Source organism: Octodon degus, unplaced genomic scaffold (assembly GCF_000260255.1).
Source record: "Octodon degus isolate 3935 unplaced genomic scaffold, OctDeg1.0 scaffold00035, whole genome shotgun sequence".
Lineage (NCBI taxonomy): Eukaryota > Metazoa > Chordata > Mammalia > Rodentia > Octodontidae > Octodon > Octodon degus.
This window is the reverse complement of record NW_004524611.1, coordinates 7,538,994-7,553,384: the sequence shown is the minus strand read 5'-3', so window position 1 is coordinate 7,553,384 and position 14,391 is coordinate 7,538,994. Positions and strand designations below refer to the sequence as shown.

General features: G+C 43.0%; 1 protein-coding gene across 2 annotated transcripts in view; it reads right to left on the bottom strand.

The window, feature by feature from the left end:
- LOC101592786 (S-adenosyl-L-methionine-dependent tRNA 4-demethylwyosine synthase) overlaps positions 1-14,391 on the bottom strand; it is a 203,784-nt gene that overhangs the window by 93,623 nt on the left and 95,770 nt on the right. For both annotated transcript variants that reach the window (XM_023714443.1, XM_023714441.1), the window contains exon 13: positions 7,973-8,108. In XM_023714443.1, coding sequence (XP_023570211.1) covers positions 7,973-8,108 — 136 coding nt within the window. The remainder of the gene's footprint in view (positions 1-7,972; positions 8,109-14,391) is intronic.

The following is a 14,391-nucleotide window of genomic DNA, read 5'->3' as shown; positions in this document are numbered from 1 at the left end:
CAATACATTAAAAAGACTATACACTATGATCACACTGGTTTCCTTCCAGGGATGCAAGAGTGGTTCAACACACACATTATCAACTCACATAGTAATATACCATATAAACAGAATCAAGGGTAATAGCCTATGATTAAACAATACAAAAAAAGCCTTCAACAAAATTCAACATCTCTTTCATGACAAAAGCTCTGAACAAACTACAAATGGAAAGATTTTTCATCAATATAATAAAAGGCTATGGGGCCGGGGAGATGGTCAGTGGAATAAGCACTTCCCTGGCAAGCGCAAGGGCTTGAGTTCAACCCCTGGTTCTGTGCACAAACCCACACACCCAAAGGCTGTTATGACAAATCTACAGCCAATGCTACACCGATGGGGTAAAACATAAAGCATCCTCTCTAAAATCAGGACCAAGAAAAGAATATCTGTACTCACCACTCCTGTATAATATTGTACCAGAAGGGAAAAGGTTATAAATAAGAAAGAAAGAAGTCAAATTATTCGTGATTGTGCATGCTATGATCCCATACTTAGACGACTGTAAAGGCTTCACAAGACTCTCAGAGTTGATTTTTTTAAAGTCAGCAAAAAGTAGTAGAATAAAAAATCAGCATACAAAACTCAGTAGCTTTTTTACAATAATAATGAACTGGATGAAATACAAAAAGCAATCCCACTTATAATAGCCTCAAAAATAAAATACCTAGGAATCAAGGATGAAAGAACTCTGCAGTGAAAATTTTAGAACATCAAAGAAAGAAATTGAAACCAGACATATTCACGGATCAGCAAGGTAGTGGTCCTATTACCAAAAGCAACCTACAGATTCAATGCAATCCCCATCAAAATACCAATAATATTCTTCAAAGAACTAGAAAAAAATCTGAAAATTTGTATGTAAAACACTTAGAACAGCAAAAGTAATCCAGGGCAAAAAGAACAATAATTGAAGATCTGACAACACTCAACTTCAAAACATACCACAGACCCTCAGTAACAAAAGCAGCATGGAACCGGCATCAAAAGAGACAACACGTCTTAGAAATGATCTTCACGACTGTGATCCTCTGAAAAGCTCTTCAGGACTTTGGGAGGGGTTTGTTTATAAATTGTCTTCTCTTGCCATTCCTTCTGAAGAGCATACTTTTTCTTAGGTGTCATACATCCCTGTCATTAGTCGGTGGCAGTTTGATGTGGAGGAAGCCATGTTGTCTATTGGCATGATGTTCCTTCCTAGCGCTAGTTCGTGAGCATCGTCATTATTTTCAGGAGACATTTCTGAAATCCTATAAGCTATTTAATTTACCTTCTCAATTTTATTGCAAAGATGTTTTGTATTTTGTCCAAATCTTACAGTAAAAACTAGGACTATTTTATACATTAAAATTGTTACTCCACTATGGTGTGTATCCCTTACTTGGAAATAGATGTTTATTGTATAGCAAATAGAATTTAATGATATTTTACAAATTCTTTTCTGTCACAATAAATAAAAGAAAGTTTCAAAGAAAAAAAAAGGGAGAGAGAGAGACAAGTAGACCAGCAGAACAGAACATAACAGAAAGAAAAAAATGACCACAGCTACAGCCACCTGATTCTTGAGAAAGGGGCCAAAAACTGCCTTGGTGGACGAAAGGCAGCCTCTTTATCAAATGGCGCTGGGAAAACTGGCCATCCACATGAGGAGGATTGAACCTAGGTCGCCATGTCTCATACTATTCAAACATCAGCTCAAAATGGATCACAGATCTAAGTGTAAGACCTGAAACATAGCTGGTGTGGTGGTGCGTACCTGTAACCCCAGCAATCGGGAGGCTGAAGCAGAAAGATCAGTGTGAGTCCAAGGCCAGTCTGGGCTACATAGTGATACCCTGTCTCAAAAATAAATAAATAAACAAACAAACAAACAAACACCTCAAACTTTTGAAATTGCTAGAAGTAAGCACAGCAGAAACACCTGAAGCCAGAGGCATACAGACTTCCTCACAGGACTCCAAGAGCTCAGGAAATAACCACAATAATGGGCCGAAGGGACTGCACCAACTTAAAAATCTTCTGCTCAGCAAAGGAAACCATTACTAGTGAAAAGACAACCTATGGAATGGGGGAGAATCTTTGCCAACCATTATTCCAGAAATGTGTGAGGAACTCAAAAAACTTAACTCAAAAATAATCCAATCAAACATGGGCAAACAAACTGAACAGACACCTCTCAAAAGACAAAATATAAATAGTAAGTACTTTATATGAAAAAATACAGTACATCATCACTAGCTACCAGGGAAACACAAATCAAAACAATGCTGAGCTTCTGTCTCATCCCAGTTAAAATGGCAATCATAAAGACTGCAAAAACAGAGTGCTGTGGTGCACACTTGTTACCCCAGCACTCTGAAAGTCTGAGACAGGAAGATTCCCAGTTCAAGCTCAGCCTGGGCAATTTAGGGACTTAATGAGACCCTGTCTCAAAATAAAAAAGTAATAAAAGGGTTGGGGATGTATCTCATTGAGATGGCCTGAAATTCAATCCCCAGTGCTGCATAGAAACAAGCAAACAACAAGAAATGTTGATGAGCACACAGGAAGAAAAGGAACGCTGCTACACTGGAGTAGGAGTGTGAGTCAGAAGAGCTTGGGATTAAGTTTGGGATTACTGTGGAAATTGGTAAGGGGACATCTCAGAAACTGTTCACAAGAAACGACAAAATGTGATGGGGGAAAGGGGAAAGGAAGAAAGGAAAAAAAAGGAAAGAGAAAAAAGATATATGCAAGATAGTTAAGAAAGTTACACAGCTAGTTTCTCTTAATTCAGTGAAATGAAAATTTTGTGCTCATATTGTATTTTTTTTTCAATTTTCAAAAAAAATTGGTTTTTTGTTTGTTTATTTGGTACAGGGTCTAGCTATGCAGCCTGGACTCGTAGTGATCCTCCTGTCTCAAGACTCCCCAGCACTGGGATTACAGGCATGTGCCACTACGCCCGGTGTCAGTGGTCAGCACAGTGAGTCTTGGGGTTCTAGGACCAGCATGCAGTACTGGGGATTGAACTAGGTCCTTGCACTTGCCAAACAGGCACTTAGATCACTGAGCTGTCTCTCCAGCCCCGTTAATATTGTATAGACGAGATATAGCACCTATATCTTCTACTCTGAATAACTACTAGGAAAACAAGAATACACAAGGTACTTATCAACTATTGTAACTGTCCTACTAACCTGTTTTGAAACCTGGTATCATTGCTACTGATACACTCTGGCCCGAGTATAAACTGCTAAATTATTATGGCCCTAGTTCAACTTGGCTGAATCCCAAAAACAACAGCTTATCTTCCCAGGGACCCCCTCCACCTGACCCCTACCCAGCCCTGAACACAAGTTTCTTTTACCTTTCCTGTGCCACAAGGGAGACCCCAGTCAGCTCTTTACGCGTCACTGCAACTGCCCCTAAACTCCACCCCTAGCAAGTCCGTAAAATCTCTGCCTTCCTCTCTCAGGCCGGAGGATCCCCCATCTCCCTGCAGCCCTCCCCACGTCCTCAGAGTCAATACAGCCCACCCATCTCTTTTGCTTCTGCTTCTCTGCCACACTGGAAAACCCAAAAAGTTATGTTTATCTTTTTTCTCTCTTTAACATTTAAAAAAATCAAACTAACAACAGAATTACCATAAGGCTTTGCTGTATCATTCCTTAGTATAAATCTGGATTAACTGGTAATTAAGGTCAGCACCCCGTAGAGATACCTACTGAGCATGTGCACTGCAACACGATCCATACACCCAGATACAAGCCAGCTTAAATGCCATCAGTAGGTGAACAGATAAAGAAAATGTGGTGTATGCATACATAATGGGGTGTTATTCAGCCATAAAGAAGAACGCAATTATGCGGTTTCTATCCATTTAGGAGGGGCCAGGGAGATGGCTCAGTGGAATAAGCGCAGCCCTGACAAGCACAAGGGCCTGAGTTCAATCCCTGGTTCCACCAAAAAAAAAAAAAAAAAGTAATTCTCTATCCATTTAGCAAAATGGATAGAATTGGAGACTATCGCACTAAGCCAGACTCAGACAAGGGTTGTGTTTTCTTTAACATGTGAAATCTAAGAAAGAAAGAAAGAAAAAGAGAGAGAGAGAGAGAGACAGACAGACAGACAGACAGACAGAGACATAAAAATAGAGAGCAAACTATTAAACATGAGGAAAAGAATCAGGAGGATGAGCATATCAGAGGCTATTAGGAATAGATACCATCAAAACCTACTATACACATCTAAGAAAATGCCACAGTGTAACCCAGTATTGTGTCAAATTAATATATATTAATATACATTACTTATATATTTATATATAAATTAGATATAGACATAGATATATAGCTACACATGTAGCAGCTTTGCAGACCAGCACGATGGGCTGAGGCTCATGAACAGACTCGCGCTGAGACAGGAAATCACCAAACCCACAGACAAGCAGAGGAGCCCGTGAGAGCAAGGGGGACAGAAAGCTCACCCTGAAATGAGGGGAGGAAGCGTGATGTTCCACTGACCTCTGGGTACTGCGGAGTCCTCAAAGCGCCACTACTTTCTGTACCTTGTTTCAAATGTCTCTCTGTTACGACAGCAGCCGTACTGCCAGTGAGAGAGCCCAGGCCGTCTCTGGCTGCCCCGAGTGGACCAGCACGCACACATGACAGCTGTGCACACTGCACCGAGAAGAGCAGAGGTGCTGGCCTCCTGCCCAAGCACTTAGCACGGGTCACCAAGGCCCCTGGGTGGGGACAGGAGCTCAACAGCATCACACACTCCGGCTGCTCCCTGTTACTGGCCCAAAGTAGAAAACCAGGAAGACAGAAGATGACAATACCTTAAAAGTGACCACCACAGAGAGACTTAATAGCATGGGACAATGTGGTTGGCATGAGGCTACGCAACAACAACAAAAAACTGAATCATGAATACGAAGCAATACCTTTTCTAGTCCCAAAAGAGGGATCATATCGGAGTACCTCAAATGTCAATGGTTACCATCTCAAGGCTAGATTTATAGATAATTTCTTTCCTTATTACTTCATGTCTCTCTACTTTCCAACATTTTCATAATCTGCAGATATTTTTATAATCAGACATGAGAAGGTCAAATATTAAATACCTGCTTCATAGCAGCAAATTGTGGGCCACACGTAAGCACCAGCCTGTGCAGCTCCTGGGTACAGAACTCAGCCCTCCTCGACGCGTGAACGACAGCGAGGTGCGGTCAGAGCACCCTAACATTTGTAGAAAGAAGGCAACGCTTGTTTTTGATATCCAAAAACATGAACACAGGTAATTATGTTTGTCTTTTCCTTTTTAAATGTGAGGGTTCAAGAATGTCAGTGCTGCTGCTTGAACGTGGGAAGGATTAAGTGCCTCAATTTCCTGCCGGGTCTTGACTTCGGCATAATTATGAGCCAGCAGAAACGCACACGGGCACACTGCGGCCGTAGGTGTGCTGCTGACGGCAGGCAGTGCGGCCTTGCACAGGGAGGATTGCTCCTCCTAACACACCGGTGAGTGAGCAACCATCGCAGACAGAAGGAGAAGCTAACACATTTTTGCCCTGTTATCTTGACAGGATTGTTTTTTCGCTCACATACTCAAGTACCAACACATTCTTCTCTTCATCTACAAAGGATAAAGATCAGAGATGTAAACACTGTGACTGCCAAGAGTCAATAAACAAAATGCTCTACCTTCTACTTTGGACAGCACTAGCATAAATAAATAGATGCAAAATTGGGGGATAAATTAAATTTCCTTGTTTGTAAGATTGAAAACATTTTCTGTCCTACTACCATGCCTTGCTCAGGTATACTAAAATGCCCAAGCAAGTAATACAAGATAACAGTATGGATGCACTCATTATTTAAGAAAGCACTTCAGCTTAAAAATCAAATGATATCAGATTTAGTAATATTTTTATAGCTAATAAATATAGCTACAATATACATGGCTACTTTGTGAGTGCTAAAGGCAACAAAACAACCCCATCTTTTTTTTTTTTTTTTTTTTTTTGGTCTTTTCTGTTTAAAGACAAGGTCTCAATCTATAGTTCAGGCTGGCCTTGAACTCCTGGAGTCCAGGCTGGCCTCAACCTCACAGCAATCCTCTTATCAACTATGCTGAAGAAAATAACACCTTGACTTAAAGAAAACCTTTTAAGAGCAGCTTCTAACTACCACTACCAACCTTTCTTAAATGGCAACATAAACAATACAAGAATAAAACACAGTAACTCTACTACAAAATGCTTAGAAAGCAACTGCCCTAAACTGTGAGCGAGTAGCAAATGGCCAAGGCACCTTTTCCACCTGGAGTAGTGAAGTTCTGTTTAAAATGCTCCTGTGTTAGAGAACATTGAAGAACTTGCTGTCACTGGATCACTACCAACAATGCAGCCTAGAGCAGTTAGCAGGGAACACTCAAAGCAGGTGACTTCAAGGTGAGAAGTTCCTTTGTGGGAAATTCTGGCCAAAGACAAAAGTCATGAAGGTAGTCTGCTAATGCCTGCTAGGTATTATCCATGCTCTGACTCAAAACCCACCCTAAACAACAATCTCAGATGGGTCTCAGGGTCTGCGGGCCTGATGCTGAGTCTCAGCTAAACACTGATTCTGAACTCTGCCTTTCCTGTCCTAGTCACCAGGGAAGAGGACACAGCTGAGGGCACAGACTAGACAGGGCCTCTTTGAGAGCCCAACAAGCACTTAGGCCTCTAGCTTTGTATAATCCAGGATAGGTGAAAAACCTCTTTCTAGATTTTAAAACAACATCAGTATTAATAATCAAAAAAGGCCTCAATTTAACTTCTCAGACCTAAAAGAGCATGAAAAAATTAATAGCCAGAAAATGCATACATTAATACTAAACTCTATTAAGTTTCCATTCATTCATTCATTAAAATAGAAAATTATTAAAGCCATAAATTGTACTGTGCTAAACACTACAGAATTCACGCATGGGCAAGGAATCCAATTTAGAAGAGAATGCCTAGGATAAAACAAGAGAGAAAAAACTTTATAGATCTAGAACTCGCAACAATAAAAACGCAGGTAACTGCAGCCGGAAAGGTCTGCACATGGAGGCAACACGAAGCTGAGCCAGGAGGATGCACAGGACAGCTACCGAATGAAAAGGAAAGGACTTCCACGATCCCAGGAGAGGGTTCCCAGGGATACAGAAGAAACTGCGAGTGTGCATCAGAAGGGAAGCAAAAGCAGAAGAGCACAACCTGGGCCACAGCAGCCACCAGGTCTGGTGATCGACACTGAGGCCAGGCAGGGGTGGGTTTGGAATGTCAGAGTCTGAGCTTCACGAAGGACAGGAAAGGCCGTCTTCTGGGACAGCGACTCTTGAATCTGGCTGTACATCTAATGCCACCTGGGATGTTCAACATGCGGCCTCTCAGACTGCATCAATGAATCTGCTAAGTGAACTAAATGTTCATATTCCTCAAGGAAGGAAGTCTCGAGCTGAATGTGATGGCACACACCTGTAACCCCCACGCTTGTGAGGCTGAGGCAGGAAGATCACATGAGTTGGAAGTCAGCCTGGACTAATGAGTCCAAGCCCCATCTGAACTACATAGTAAGAGCCTGTCTCAAAAAAACAAAAAAAGAAGAAGGCTCAAAAAGCTAAAAATTTTATTTACTCTTTGTTTATAAAAAGAGGAGAAAATGCTTCTCTGTTCTTTTTTTCTTATTTTATTTATTGTTTTTTTTTAATATTTATTTATTTATTTATTTACTTATTTATTTATTTAGTGTGTGGTCAGCTCAGCCCACCAGGGGGCGGGCGGGCCAGCATGTGGTGCTGGGGATTGAACTGAGGTCTCTGTGCTTTGCTTGAGCTTAGCTTGTTCTAAGTAGGTGCTTTAGACCACTGAGCCATCTCACCAACCCCTTATTTTATTTATTGTTAAAGATACCACAGTTCTTACCTTTGCTGCTAAGGCCTTTAAGCTGTCCAGAAATCTTTGCCAGAAGTCCTTGAAGAGCGGGCGGTCGATTCTCTTCAGACTGTCTTTGGTGCTGGCATCCACACTGACATACAGCTGAGTAACTGGCCTCAGATTTCTGGGTAATTAAAAAGAAGAAAAGAAATTCATGCCTACCTAGGCTTGTCATGACGTAGGATTTACAATCTCTAATCGGCATGGTGACTAAACATTTCTTTGGGTTCAAAGACTTCAGCTTGGCCCAGAAGACTGAAGTGATGACGGAATGAAGTGATAAAGAGACTCCCTGGTTATTTATTTTGAATGACTGGACACCACCCCTAATACATTGAAAACATAAATTACTTGCAATCAGTAACTTTTTCTAAAACTAGGTTTTAATGGAAAACAAACAAAGTTAAGTCTCACTTTAGCCTGGCAACATTGCCTGCCAGGTGGAAGAGCTCTCAGGCCAGCTTTCCTCATGAACTGTGCGCCCCAAGTTTCCACAACCGAGACCTCCAAATTGTGTAGGTGCCAGAAGCGGGATGGGACTCAAGTATGTGCGAGCAAGCAAGGGCCCACCAGGAAGTTCCAAGCAGCGCTGGAGAGCAACGGGAGAGCACTGGCTGCTGTCTCTGCCCCACTCTCCTTGCACACACTCAGTCCACACTTCTCTCAAAGCCTAATCTCATCCATATCGATTAGGTATTCTGCAAGTCATGCTGTACACCTAGACCGCATGTCTTCCAAAGCCTCTCCCCATCTCCTTTTGGGTGGGTTCCATAAACTCTTGTCTTCAGTATAGTTAGGAGCAGAAGAAAGAAATCCCTTCTCAATGATCCTCTTACCAAATTCTCCCACAATTAATTTTCTACAATTCTTCTACAATAGTCCACATTTACCTCTAGAATGTTGTCTACATTACTTTTGTTTTAAAGTCCATGCATTTTGAAAGGCAGAAATAACCCACTTGTCACAAAATCCACTATTTTAAAGTGGTCTGTGTGCTTTTCACATCTATCAGTATCGACCTTATCGATCATGACCTTATCAAGTCACATAAGACCGGGGAAGGCTGGCTTTTTACCCATCCTCATAGGCAGATACTTAAGGATACCTTATACTGAATACTGTTTTTTCTTTGGGTTTTTTGTTTGTTTGGTTTTGGTTTTTTGGGGTTTTTTTGCAGAACCAGGAATTGAACTCAGGCCCTTGTGCTTGCCAGGCAAGCGCTTATTCTATGAGCCATCTCCCCAGCCCTATAGTGGATACTGTTGACTAAGGCAGGCAAAACTTTTAAAGTGATGTCGCCCAAACAAATATTTGCAATGATCTGGTTTAGTAACATACAAAAAATAAGAAGTGCCTAGACCCAAGTTGTTAAAAGTGAGGAAGCTCTGAGCAAAAGGAGAGAGGTGATGAAAACTGAGGCCAATTCCAATCACTTTAACCCCTATACAATACTGATATGCAAGGGACCCCTTACAGGCTCTGCAGCGTGTCACTGCCTAGCTGGCACTGAGCACTGAACGTGCCAAGCAGCAGCACTTATGCGGGCAGCCTCTATCTCATTGCTCCCCATGCTGGACACCTCTTCAATAACAGCCAAGCTATGCTGTCTTACCTGATACCAAACACAGTTGCTTGTGTGTTTCCTGCTCACTCTCAACCTTTGAGACTTGTAGGACCTGGTATACATCTTCCTGAGCCTGGCCTCTTCACTATGCCTTCGTCACTACTTAAGATGACGAGCAGTAAATCCCATAGGCCATACTTCTTTTACAAATGTTATTTTTACAGAAAAAAAAAAAAAAGAAGAAGAAGAAAAAGAAGCAGCAGCAGCAGCAGCAGCAGCCCTGGACGTGACAGCACTAATAAGGAATTCTAATCAATACGAAATGTCTCAGAACTTGCAATCAAGGAGGTCTACAGCTCTTCTGTCAGGAAGCAGAGAGAGGACAGAAAAGAGGAAAGGTCCCTAGAATTCTAGAACTCATTTCTGAAGGGCTGTACAGCAGTGGCGGGATCTTGGGGGTCTTTCTAAGCCTCAGAGATCTCATTTCTCCTTAGTCCTGGCACCTATGCACCAAGACAGGCAACCAGGTTCCCAGCATGGTCATTCACCGGTCTCTGCACGGAGACTGCACCACTTTACTTTCCAAAAGGCAAGAGAATGCTGTATCATTACAGTCACCACAATAATCCTTGTGTCTGAGACTCTCACATCTCTGCTAAGAACAATTAAAAAGGACAATATTTGGGACATACAACCTTAAACCCAATCCCCAGTAAAAATGTCCAAAAACTACTGATGTGATTATGCCATGAACTTTTATCTCAATTTTAAATGAGTCAAGAATGATCCTATGTAGAAATGCTCTGATTGCTGATTAAAAAAATCCTTTTCCATCTTTTCCTTTCTATGGAGACTGTTAAACTTCCTTCTATTCTCCAAGGGATATAGCTTGGTATGTAGAATGAGCCTTAATAGTATCTGCAGAAAGGAGAAAGGAGAAATTTTATGTTTGTAAGAAATCCAAGTAAATAGGAAGGGTGAGTTTTCCATTAATACAAAAAATAAAATAACCAGAGTGGTCCAAACATCTAATGTTATTAAAACTCAAATCTCTAAGGTACTCTAGGGCTGTCAGAGCAGGCTAAAATAATTGAAGATGAGGGGGGAGAAGCACAGAGGAGGAGAAAAGAATTTGGCATGCGCTAGGACGGGTATCGCGCCTGGGCACAGCGTGCGGCCTACTCATCGTTCTCTTCGGGTCCCTGCATCCTTGCAGAAAAAGCAGAGAGCTGCTGCGTAGGCCCATTTTCAAGACGAAGCCAAGGTTAAAGGAGCTAAGAAGCTTGTGCACGCCCACGCAGCACCACAAGGCCCAAGTCTCCCAGAGTCCATGGCCTGCTTTCCTGACCCTGCACCACACTGAGCCTACACCACACCGGCACAATTCACAGCATGGCTCAGTAGCCCAATCACTGCAACCCACGGTAACCAACAGCATCACATCTAATGAAAACGAGAAGGCATGGTCGACTCATGAACCACAGGGTACGACTGCAGCCCTAAAAGAAACTCAAACGAGGGGCCTTTGGGAAGAAATGCTAAACTCGGTTGGTTTCCCTTCACAAGCTATGTTCTCATCCAACCCATGCCTGCAGCATGCAGGCTCAGGAAGGATGGGACCCAAGTGTCCAGCAGTGCCAGCACTAAGAAAATGATGAAGGTGATTTTTGAAAATTATGAAAGATCTAGTAGGAGGAGGAAAGCCATACTGACCTTTGAGGGATACAGTGTCACAAAGAAGGGAGTGAGATCATTTTTCAGATGACCAAAGAAGCACAGGCAAAGGCTCAGAGCTCAGAGCTGCTCCAGGATAAAGGAACGGCCACCATCCCCTGGGCTCTAACACAGCAAACGGGACCAGGAGCATCCTGCAGCCAGGTTCTGTGCACTGACAGGGCAGTCAGGCTTGGCTGATTCAAGATCTAAACAGCCTAGTGGGGTGTGGTGGCAGGCACCTGTAATCCCAGCACACTCAGACAGCTAAGGCAGGAGGATCACTGTAAATTTGAGCCAAGCCTGGGCTACAGAGTTCAAGGCCAGCCTAAATTACATAACAAGATCCATCTCCCCACACTCCCCACCCCGCCCCCCGCAAAGCCTAAGCAGCCAGTGACACAGGGATCCAGTGCTTTAGAGAATGAAGAGGTGTCAGGCTGAGGAATGACTTCAAACAGCAGTGTACTGCTCTGTTCTACACCTGGCTTTTCTCCTCCACTTCTTACCTGTCCGATAAAAACTCACCCACTCTTCCAAAATCCAAACCCTCCACAACTCAAAAGGTTTTATTCTAAGTTTAAAGGCAAAATCAGCGGATGTAAAATCAGACTTACTGTGGGGCCCTTTTGATTCTTAATTTTCCATTGCTATGAATAAGCATTCCAATTGGTATGAACTAATTGCACGTGTAGCATAGGGCGCTGCAGGCACTGCATACAATAGACTGTGCGTGCTGTACTGCCTTTTTAAAACCTGGAAACAAGCCAGGCGTGGTGGCACACACCTGCAATCCCAGCACTTCAAAGGCTGAGCCAGGAGAATCACTGTGAGTTCAAGGCCAGTGTGGGCTGCATAGTGAGTTCAAAGCTGGCCTCAACGACATACAGAGCCTGTCTCAGGGAAAAATAATCTGGAGAGACTAGGGCACAAAGGATAAGACACTGTGAGCAGGAAACTCTTGAAATTCACCCTCTATCAAGACACAGCTTTTTCACTTTTTAAAATTATTTTTATAACTGCAAAGGATGACATGGTATGAATGTACTTTGTGATTTCTCTTTGATATTTACTTACCCCTGTGTTACTAGGTGACTCATCCTTCTCAGGCTTTTCTTTGATTCTTTGGAAACACTTTCCACAGGTTCTTTGAACAAATTGTAAAATAGTTAAAGTCTTTGTCTATTAAGTCCAACAGCTCATCTTCCTCGGGGCCAGTTCCTATGAGCTGCTTCCTTCTGTGTATGGGTCATACGCTCTGGTTTCTTTGTATATTTTGTAATCTTTTTCATAAAAACTGGACATTTTTAAACACTTTAAATACTATTACAAGTCAACAGCAATGAAATACCTCTCAGCGCACTATTTGGATTTAGACATCCCCCAAAGCCTCATGTGTTCAGAGGTGGGGATTTCGGAAGGTGAAGAGTGAGTTCATGGAACCACTAGAGCTGATTTGCTACTAGGAGGCGGTCACTGGGTGTGACCGGAGGGGCCTCTCCCTGCTATGCTCCTCCCTTCTCTCTCCGCTTCCTGACCGCCACGATGTGGTCAGCTCCCTTCCGCCAGCCCCTTCCACCATGCTGTCCTGCCTTGGAGCCAGATGACTCTGGGCTGGAACTTCTGAGTCTGCGACCCAAGAGAAACCTCTCCTGTAGGTTCCTCGTGTCAGGTACCACGCTCCAGCCATGAGAGAGTGACTAGCACAACACAGAAGACTTTCTGGTTTTGCTTGTTGCTGTTTCAGTTGCTGCTGAGTTAATTCTGTCTTCTTGGCTGTATGGAGCCACCAAAGGCTTTTTAATTACTCAGTGGTCAGCTGATAATCAGAGATATCCTTAAATAAATGCCATCCATCTGGCAGCCTCAGTCGACCGGGGTGTGTATGTGTGTGTGTGTGTGTGTGTGTGGCCAGGCCGTCACACTCCACAGGAAGCTTCCACCTCTGCTTCAGGTCCTCTTGCTGTGTGCTCAGGCAAGAGGGAACCACATCTGAGCTTCTCACTTCATGGCAGCCCACAGCCCCAACGCATGGGTGCTATTCTAGATTCCAGGAGCATGGGGACACTTTTCAAAGTCCCTATGGGAATCACATTTCCTGGCTTTTCCTTTAAAAAAATTTTTTTGATCAGGTTTTTCTTTGCCCTGTTATTGCACCTCAAGAAGCTGTGAAGTTAAGCAAAACCTGAATTGTTTATGAGTAATTCCTCCAACAAGGGCTTTTGAGCCAATCAAACCTAAGTCACTTCTAATAAGGCCAACTGCCATGGCTGCCAGGCTACCAGGTTTACTGCGACTCTGGAGAGGTTGCAATGGTAGGTATATGAACAGCCTGAAGCTCACTATTCTTACCGAGATGCAGCCATTTTTCTTGAATAAGTGCTCCTCAGACTGCTGTATGCCTTTGACTAATTTCCATAGTTTAAAAAAAAAACTTGGTTCTTTTTTGAGCCACTGAACAGCACTCCACTGGTTCTCAGACACAAGAGAAGACTATGACGTCAGCCCTCTGTAATTACAGGTTGTGATCTGTGGCTTCTGTCGTGAGATTCAACCACCTTAGCTAGAAATACACTAGAAAAGAAACTCGTACTGAAATATACAGGGCTTCTGGGCTTGTCACTATTCCCTAAACAATATAATATAGCAATTATTTGCACAGTATATACATCCTCTTAGACATGTTAACTAACGAAAAAGATGTAAGGTACATGGAAAAAAAAGTGGGTTATATGCAAATACCACACCATTTTATACAAGAGACTTAAGTGTCCATGATTGTTAGTATCTGTAGGAGGTCCTGGGAACAACTCCCCAAAGATATCAAGGGACAATTGTATTTCAACTTAACATGTCCGCTACAAACAAAATAATGGCCAAGACAGACCCAGAGCGCAGGCCCGGAGAGTGAGTGAGATGACCGAGGCGGCCGGATCCTGAACAGACCCAGAGCGCAGGCCCAGCGAGTGAGTGAGACGACCTGGGGACTGGGGATCCTCATTTGACCCAGGCTGCATGCAGGCCCAGCAGGGAACCCTTCAGCAGAACTCCCTGCAAAGAGGCTAGAGGCAAGACCCACCCAGCTGATTCAGGAGCAGAACACCTTGCCAGAGAGACACAAAGGGTTCAA